This window comes from Malus sylvestris, chromosome 7 (assembly GCF_916048215.2).
Source record: "Malus sylvestris chromosome 7, drMalSylv7.2, whole genome shotgun sequence".
NCBI classification, from domain to species: domain Eukaryota; kingdom Viridiplantae; phylum Streptophyta; class Magnoliopsida; order Rosales; family Rosaceae; genus Malus; species Malus sylvestris.
The window spans coordinates 8,582,289-8,592,172 of NC_062266.1; the positions used below are offsets into that span (position 1 = coordinate 8,582,289).

The 9,884-nt window shown below is 34.6% G+C and overlaps 1 protein-coding gene across 1 annotated transcript; it reads right to left on the reverse strand.

The window, feature by feature from the left end:
* Positions 1–5,943: 5,943 nt before the first annotated feature.
* On the reverse strand, positions 5,944–7,320 carry LOC126628071 (AT-hook motif nuclear-localized protein 23-like). Its single transcript, XM_050297655.1, has one exon. The coding sequence runs from the start codon at positions 7,093–7,095 to the stop codon at positions 6,205–6,207; it is 891 nt and encodes a 296-aa protein (XP_050153612.1). The 5' UTR covers positions 7,096–7,320; the 3' UTR covers positions 5,944–6,204.
* Positions 7,321–9,884: the final 2,564 nt, after the last annotated feature.

A 9,884-nucleotide genomic window follows, 5' to 3' on the forward strand; every position in this document is an offset into this window, starting at 1 on the left:
CTGTTATACTTTAATCACCCGAGCCCGCAGAGCAGAACGAACCCAGATAGGTTCCTTTGTAGGGCCTTAGGTATAGGCCTTGAGGCTTCCCATCAGAATTAATTTTATACTCAAGCGTTCTGTGGCAATCATAATATAACAGAAGTAAAACTAAGAAATATGCTGATTACTTGCGCCCCAAGTAACTTCGGACTTCTTGTTATCAAGGACTATCGTGGATGAGTTAAGTCCACATAAAGTTCTTGTTTATATCTTGAGACCAAGGACTTTTGATTGATCAATCTTGTATGCCCGAAAGGTTAGAACTTAGATCTGGTAAAGCTATGAGTGCGAATTCTAACTTTACTTTTACATGGTTGGGCACCATTAAACCGACCAGATTCAAGAACCAAGAAGCCTTTTAATCACAAACTTGCTAGAAATAACTTGAATACAGATGGAAGTATACATCATATTACTAGATTTATGAATGCAAAGACAGAACAAAAAGGGTCGGGCAAGGTTTCACCTTGTTGGGCAAGGCTGATCGTCTTGCAACTTCCTCTCTTTGTGATTTATAAAGCGTTTGACAGCTAGAATGGGGGATTGGGAGATGAGTTTACAGGAGGGAATCAATACTACAGCAAGATTTAGACAAAGTAGTAGAGCTTTTACAAAGGCTTTTGGTGAAGGTTGATCTTGAAAATGATGAAGGCTTGGTGCTGACTACAGCTTAGTATGCAAATCTGGCTTGAGCAGAGTTTGTGTATTTGTTTGTTTGATTGAGTGTCCTTATCTCTGATTTCTCTTTCCCTTTTTATAGATAATTTGGCTTGCCTGCCGGAGCATCAATCTTGCCTGAATGTAGCTGAACGGTAGTGACTCGTCAGCTTTTTACTTATACTGCCATTGTAAAGTACTTTTGGGCTGATTAGCTGGCTAGTCTACACCACTTAACTTCTAGGTAAGTTAGCAAATGGTTTAAGTTATCTGCACTTCGTTGGGAAAAGGGCTTATTCCTTCTTCTGGGCTTCGACTAGGCCTTGGGCTTCCTTCCTTCTAGACCTTCTTCTGGGCTAACTTCCTTTTGAGCCCAAAGTTCCAGCTTTAACCTAAACAGTATCCACTAGTGTAAATATTTTAAATTGAAGATCGAATTCATTCATCGTATTCATATAGGGTCAAGGAGTGTAGATGTAAAAAGTCATCAAAATCGGAGTTAAAATAACCGTTAAATCGTGATTTTTCCTTTTATAACTGTCAAAAAGTTTTGTCCCGTTACTTGATCTCTGAATGTTTGTTTTTTGCAATGTTAGGCGTATGCGATCTCGAAGCATATACAAACATGTTTGACGGTTGGATCGTTGAAATTAGTTTCGAAGGATGGGTATCCCATCAAAACAATAGATTCACTAACACTCAAGAGTTTATTCATACTTTCATTAAGTATAACATAAGATTTTGTGGTATCCACTAGTGTAAATATTTTAAATTGAAGATCGAATTCATTCATTGTATTCATATAGGATCAAGGAGTGTAGCTGTAAAGAATCATCAAAGTCGGAGTTAAAATAACCGTTAAATCATGATTTTTATTTTTATAACCGTCGAAAGGTTTTGTCCCGTTACTTGATTTTTGAATGTTTGTTTTTTTGCAATTTTTGGTGTATGCGATCTCGAAGTATATACAAACATGTTTGACGGTTGGATCGTTGAAACTAGTTTTGTAGAATGCGTATCCCATCAAAAGAATATATTCACTAACATTTAATAGTTTATTCATACTTTCATTAAGTATAACATAAGATTTTGTGGTATCCACTAGTGTAAATATTTTAAATTGAAGATCAAATTCATTAATTGTATTCATATAGGGTCAAGGAGTGTAGCTGTAAAAAATCATCAAAATCGGAGTTAAAATAACCGTTAAATCGTGATTTTTCGTTTTATAACCGTCGAAAAGTATTAGTCGGTTATTTAATCTTTGAATGTTTGTGTTTTGCAATTTTTGGTGTATGCAATGTCAAAGTATATACAAACATGTTTGACGGTTGGATCGTTGAAACTAATTTCGTAGAATACGTATCCCATCAAAAGAATAGATTCACTAACACTTAAGAGTTTATTCATACTTTCATTAAGTATAACATAAGATATCCACTAGTGTAAATATTTTAAATTCAAGATCGAATTCATTCATTGTATTCATATAGGGTCAAAGAGTGTAGCTGTAAAAAAATCATAAAAATCGGAGTTAAAATAACAGTTAAATCGTGATTTTTTGTTTTATAACCGTTGAAAAGTTTTGTTTAGTTACTTGATCTCTAAATGTTTGTTTTTTGCGATTTTTTAATGATGCAATCTTGAAGCATATACAAACAAGTTTAACGGTTGGATCGTTGAAATTAGTTTCGTATAATTCGTATCACATCAAGTTCAATGGTATATATATATATATATATATATTTATTAAGTAGATTTAAATCTATTTATTATGTATGTATAATTATTATAGTTTTTAGTATAGTATAAAATTTAATTTAAAAAATATATATATATATAATTTAATTTAAAATTATATATATATAATTATTATAGTTAATTTAATATATATATATATATATAATTATAGTATTTTTTAGGATTATAAAATTATTAAATTAATATTCTGCTTATCGTGTATCGTGTTACCCACGTATATACCCGAACCAACCCGTTATCTTAACGGGTGCTTATCGGGTTACCCGATCACGATCCGATTCGTTATCGTGTCGATCCGAATACTTGTTAATTTCATGTCGTGTCGTGTCGGATTATCGGGTCGTGTCAGGAATTGCCAGGCCTATAACGGAGCATTATGTAAACATGCATCGCCAGGTGTTCATAATGTCGAGGTTGATATGGAGAAAGGTGAAATAAAGGCAAAGGAGTTTTCGACCCAACAAAAATTCAGAAACGGCTAGAGAAACTTTGTAAGAAAAAGATCGAGTTGGTATCACCCAAATTTCAGATCAAGGAAAGCACAGTAATAGAGAAAAAAGTAGTGAAGGAAACCAAAGAGTGGTGCTCTCTCTCACCCATATACTTCAAATATTTTATTGCTTAATATGGTTACCACTACTTAACAATCCAGGTGAATTATTTGATTGTCATCAAAATTACATTTCATTGATAGTCTGTTTAATCAACAGTCATGGCGGGTTCTTTTCCTTAAAAGTTGGCGTTTAGTTTCCACTTTACTTTTTATTTATTGTTTAATCAGTACACTAGTATAGACATGTGCCAAAGTTAAATATACAAGATACATTGTTGGTGGTATTTTTGAGTGCTTAGTTGCTAATCAATTCTTAGGTGTGTTTAAATCCCACATAGAACTCTAAGAAGCCTCACATAGTAGTTTAACAGAGTTTAGACCGCTCCATGATTGCCAATTTGTTTCGAGTTAGATGTTCTAAATCTGTTATAATGTTAAGCAGGCCAGCATACTTACATGTTATCCCATGTCATATAATGAGTGTGAGAAACCTTTCATATAGTAGTTTACACATGGATATAAGCCCTATGTTTCAAAATTTCAATAAGCTATAATCGATGAAATGAATGCATTAGAATAACCAATTCTGTCCTTTTATTCCGAAGGCAATTTCATGGACAATAGTGGTGAAGGTTCACATGCATTGCGACAAATGTGAGTAAGATTTGAAGAAGTTAATAAAGAACAAAGTTATAATTTCCAAAGTTTGTTTGTGTATAATTTAGGGTTTTTTTTCTTCTAAAGAACATGTATATACACACACACACACAAACTCTAGCAGTGGAAGGAACAATCGAGCCTGAAAAACTAATATCGTATTTGTGAAAAAAAAAAGGTGCACAAACATGCAGAACTTGTGCCTTCGAAACCACAGAAAAAGGACGAAACAAAAGAGAAGGAGAAGGGTTCCCCAAAACCACCAGAGAAGGAGGAAAAGAAAAAGAAAAGGGAGGAGAAGAAAGATGGTAATCAATTACCAAGGTTATAGAAGTTAAGGAAGAGGTAAAGGTGGTGGAGGTTAAAACAAAAGAGATGTTGTTGCTCCCAAACCACAGAAAAAGGAAGAAACAAAAGAAAGACGGTAATCAATTACCAAGGCTCCATATTTCATTCACTATGTTTATGCTCCCAAACCTTTAGCAATGGAAATCCAAATGCTTGTTTTCTAATGTGAATAGGTGAGGGTAGAGTGTATATGTATGCCTGTACTCCGGATTTGTTGTTTGGGACTAATTTCTTATATTTGGCTGCTTGAATTGAAGAAGAGATGTTGCGTATATGGGGAAAAGCAATTTCGCACCAGATTGTAAGAAAGTATATGATAAAGAAACTTAATGTGGGTACTATGAACAAAGATGAGGCACACGCCGAAAATCTTACAAAATAGATTTCAACTTAACTTAAGTGGTTTCACTTCTAATTGCATTGATTTTCTTTTGTATAAAACTCCACCTTTGTTGGAGTCAATATATATATAGGTCATATGATTAAGTTGGGAACAATATTAATATTGACTAGTACTGGTCCACTAGTCTCTCTTTAAAACTCTTAACATTAAGTAACACAACATAAAATGCACATCTTGCGCATATAAATCTCAAAGGTATAAACACTAGTGACTATACTACAGACAATATATCCGTTGCCTTATTTTTCAAACTCCTCTATATCATCACCTATTAGTTAAAAGACTATAAACTGCATACCACAACCATACCACAGAGAAATAACTATACATAGTATCCACATTAATTTCTTGTAATGAGATACAAAGTGCCCTGACGGAATTTTTTTAGGGGTGAAAACATCTGTGAAATCAAGTGCCCTAAATCATAACATAAAATCAACCTGAATCAACAAACATATAAACTAGTCTTATCAATTAAGCCTCGTGAATTAATAGGTAGTTTTGGTTAGTTTATCGCAGCCTTACCCTCCATGGAAGCTCATGCTGCTGTGTGAGGTTCGCACTGGTATTCGCTGACTTTGCGACTTAGGTTGGAGAGAAGCCAAATTAGCTAATTCCTGAGATTAGGGTTTATTCTGAAATTGGTTGGTTTGATTTCCTTTCTCTGTTGTTTGAGTGAAGTGCGTCCTCTTTAACGAGGCCACACTTACACCCTTTCCCATGTATTTGTTATTATGAATTAATCAAATTTAATCTTGCAATAAGAAAAAGGAATTCAAGTATCTTTTCTTTTTTCTTATTGTTCAATAATATTATCATAACAAAAAGCATTTCCTAGTCCTTAATGTCTATCTGAATTAATTTCTTAAAGAAAAGTACTCCTTGAATATGCACGAACCATATAAACTAAGGATTAATTCTTGAATGAAAGAACCTCTTAGATAATCAGGAATACATTTTAAGAAATGATAGAAAACTGAGAACAACTAAAAAAACCCGTCTTATTATATACAGTGCAAGAGACAAGCTAGCTAGGACGATTTGGTTAGAAAATTGATTATCTGATTATGTGCGTGAAGTGGCCAGATCATGTGAGAGCTTTCTTTAGTAGGTTTTGGTCTTTCTTTTTGGTGGAAGATAGGAGAGATATATTTTTTTGGGTGGGGGGGGGGGAGAGAGAGAGAGAGAGAGAGAGAGAGATCTAATTATATAAATTCATATTTTTAATATTAGTTTCACATGACCAAATATCATATAATTGTATAGCCTTCGAGTGGAAAGCATGTTTTCTATATATATATAAGCATCCTACACATGGACAAGGCACAAGTTAATCATCATTTTTATGACAAATCTCTAAGGATTAATATTAGCAGAAAATATTACCTGATTAATAATTTATATAATATAGATTTTTTTATCAAAGCTTATGCTGGAGGTTGTGATACTTATCACAAATTTATTTACCAGTAATAATATCATTCTGACAATTATTATATCAAATTCAAATTAAGCTAAAATATTCTCTGAAACCATTTCTAATTAAGAAAGTCATGAGTTCCAAAATCCAAACTTCCATCAACATTCCACGGAGATGATCATCAGTACAAGACAATATTAAAAAGCAATTCAAATTAGGAACCAAAATGAAGTTACGACAGGATAGACGAAAGAAATTAAGCAAGAAAAATAATTGTCCAAGGTTGGGAATGGGAGTGATGATATTAATGTAAAGATCGATTCTCTGACCTTGATTGACCTGACCTATAGCTAGCAAAAACTATCAATAAGGCGGCCGCCCAGCAGAGTTTCCTCCCCAACTATCAACCTGCAGCTGATGAGTCATGTTATTGAGTGGCAGATTAAAGAAGGGAAGCCCCGAAGATGGATCTGGAAAGGGGTTGCTTGCTCCTCCGCCACCGCTGCCTTCACCACCGCCACCGCCACCTGAAGACTGTGGCAAAGGCTGCTGCATCTGCAGCTGCTCCTCTTCCTCCAAGGGCAATCTCTCATAAGCCACGTTGGTAAAGGATGAGGCTATGACAATAACAGGTCCAGATGCTATTAGTGCTCCCACAACATTTCCGCCCACAACCTGGCCTTGTCCACCAGCCAAAAATATTGTGAGGCTGGTGGCTCCAGGCGGCGCAGGTGGTGGTAGAAATGAGCCTGTTAATGATAGAATCTCAAATCTGCCGTGCAGCGTGACAACTGCACCAGCCGCAGTCGGCTGGCGCAAGCTCACGTTGGTCACCATTCCACTCCCACTCAAAACACAAATCCCTCGCTGCCTTTTCCTCGCGTAGGTGCCAACGGAATCAAACACATCACAACCGCTGGTGACTTCCAAAATATGTGCTCTTAGGGTGTTTGCGCTCTCACGAGTTATGATCACCGGGGGCTTGGGCTTGTTTCTAGACCCTGGGGGCCGACCTCTGGAGCGTCGGCCTCCAGAGTCACCGGAACCAGAATTTGGGGTCACCAGGTCAAGCCCTTGATGATGAGGATTGTCATCATCAACATCATTTTGGTGGTGGTCAGAGGAGAAAAGATTGTTGCGGTTGGGGGTGGTGTGGTCATCTTCGGAGTCCGGTGGTCTTTGGAGGTGGAGATCAGGGAGTTGGAGCTGCTGATGAACAAACCGAGATGCTGAACCCAAGTCTAAGCCAGCCATACACAGAGAGCTAAAGAGAACAGAAAACAAGAAAAATATAGTAAAATATATGTATAAATTTTAATATAGCAAGGTTCAATATTTTATGGGTTTTTGGACAAAGGAAAGCCCCATAATTTCAAACCCTAGAACGAATAGAAAACAAAGGGGATCGAGTGCAGAGAAAGGGAAGGGTATTAGTTGAGGAGATAGGTGCAAGGAGGAGGAGAGAGATATCATAAAGTGGCAAACGCAGCATTCTCAACATCTAAAGTACATAAATATAAAATGTATATGCTTACAAAATAGCAGGGATAAAATATTTCACTTCTTTGGTAACTTTTACTTTTTTAAATGTGGGAATTGAATTTTCTATGTTGACACTGAATGTGCTTGGAATTGAATACTCGAATATGCTGAAACATTAGTTATTGTAAAGAGGAATAACATTTTATGACCATATATATTAGTTGATAAGTTGTTACATAATCAATTATTATACATGTAATAATTGTGTTATCAAGTGTTATTCTATTTAAACTAATCTAAAATACAATGGTGAGAGAGAATTCAAACTCAAATGAGATCAATTGGGAAATCAATCATGCTTATACACTGGTTCGGGTTCGATTACCACCGATCCCCCCTCCCCTCCTTTAACAACTATCTAAGAATTGATGTGCTTAAAAAGTAGCATGCAGTGTGATCATGGCAACAATATGTACATAAGAACTGATATACGTATTATTTTACATAAATTGTGATGATAAATTTTAACAAAAATAAATAATTCAAAAAACTTCTCCATTTCTACGAAGTATTCTTGAGACCAAAAAAGAAACCCTACCTTCTTCTCCTTCTTTAGTCTTTTGTGGTGATTCCATCTGAGTTATACTCAAGTTTTAGTACTTTATCATAATTTCTAAGAGAAATATACACGATATTCATTAATGAGATAAATACATACAAATCAATGAGGATATGGTGCATATAAACGTGCTCCTTATTCAATGATCAATCCAATCACTCTCTTATAAACTCTCTCCAAAATTTATTTTCTCCTTGTTATAACTGCTTTTGGAGGAGTTCGTTGCTATCTACTTAAGTATTTTTTGCCATCTTCACCCATATTAGCTAGCTACTATATGTGCGTAAATGTACCGCTAGAGATCATTTTTTCCGCAGATCCGCCCATTATTCCACAATGATTTCCATGAGTTTAATAGTGGCTTTGCTTCATGCAGTGTCGGTGATTATCATGATTTAGGCATGTGTGTTTGTCTTAATTTGGTGATTTGAGTTGTAATGTTGACACGGTTGATCCGTTGATGTAATTTTAATATTTTCGTATTGAAATTGAGTTCTTTTGTTTACTTGATAAATAATAATACACAAAAAAAACTAACCGTAGCCGTTTTCGTTATCATGTTGTCATGAATTGTTAAATTAAAAGAAGTCTATTGATTTTTTCCCAATATTAAAAGAAGTATTGGTTCCGATTCCGTACTGCCCATTGATTAGCAGGGAAAAAAAAACTGTTACATAATTTTGTTCATAAAATATGTTACAAAATGATGTTGGATCAACTAGCTAGTGTCGCTTTCTTTAAACATTACTCAATATTTACTAGAGATTATACAGTTTAATTAAGTACTACCTTTCTGGAAAAAAAAATCATTCTATTGCCCAAACCTTTCTAACAAATTTCTTTAATTAAATGTTGGAGTATAGATGATGTTGAATCTAAAGGATCTACCGTTTGATAGATATCCTTGGCAGCTAATCCTCTTGATAGTTCGGTAGTAGCATCTAAATGTGCAAATGCGTGGGCGAAGTAGGATCTATCAAATCGTCTGCAGTTATATAAACTGCTTGAATAGAAGTTATAAGCCCATCTTTGGTAGAAGTAGTTTTTTCTTGTAAAGTACCCATTTCAGTACCAAGGGTGGGTTGATAACCCACATCAGAAGGCATTCTACTCAATAAAACAGCTAATTAAATATTTGTTTAAATAGCTTCATGTGTTTGAAAGCTTTCTGAAAAATCGTATTCAAAGGGATTTAATAAAAGTGGACAGAAATGTATATATATCAAGACCTCCCTCTCCCTCTTAAGATCTCTTCCTTACGAGATCTAACATACGTAGACACAATTTAGTATGTTTACACAGGAGAACAGTATATATATATATATATATATATATATATATATATATATATATATATATGGGATCAATTAGCACCCTAGTCAATTCTTTTTTTCTTCTTATAAATTTATTATTATTAAAGAAAGGAGTGTGTTCAAAACTATTACAATAATTTAGAAGATGAGAAGTTTCGCGGGATGCATGGATGAAAACCCAACTCCCAATTTCTTAGGATATTAGACCACATGCAAAAACACTTAATCACAAGGCTAGGAAGAAGATCGATATACAAATTGTATGTGAATCCGCATACGTTTTCATTCATGTGTTAGTAAATACATGAAAAGTCAATTATAATAATATAATAATTGTTTCTTAGTAGATGCATAAAAAAGTCACTCGTTTTTATGTAACGTGTAAATAGATAAATTGTCAAAGATAATAAAATACTGAACAGAAACTCAGGATTTTTTTTTTCCTCTCATATTTAGGATCTACTATAACAAGAAACACAATTAGGAGTATCCTTCATCTGATCCTAATTCATGTAACTTGAACTTACTAAGGTTTTTGGGAGACCGATGACTTTTTGGGAGAGAAATATATGATGAAGTGTCTTAAACCAATGCTTTCCTTTCCTTAAAATTTGGCCCCCTCCTTTATA

What these genes read in the sequence shown, in the direction of transcription:
- LOC126628071 (XM_050297655.1), bottom strand. Translation starts at nt 7,095, where the DNA reads ATGGCTGGCTTAGACTTGGGTTCAGCATCTCGGTTTGTTCATCAGCAG.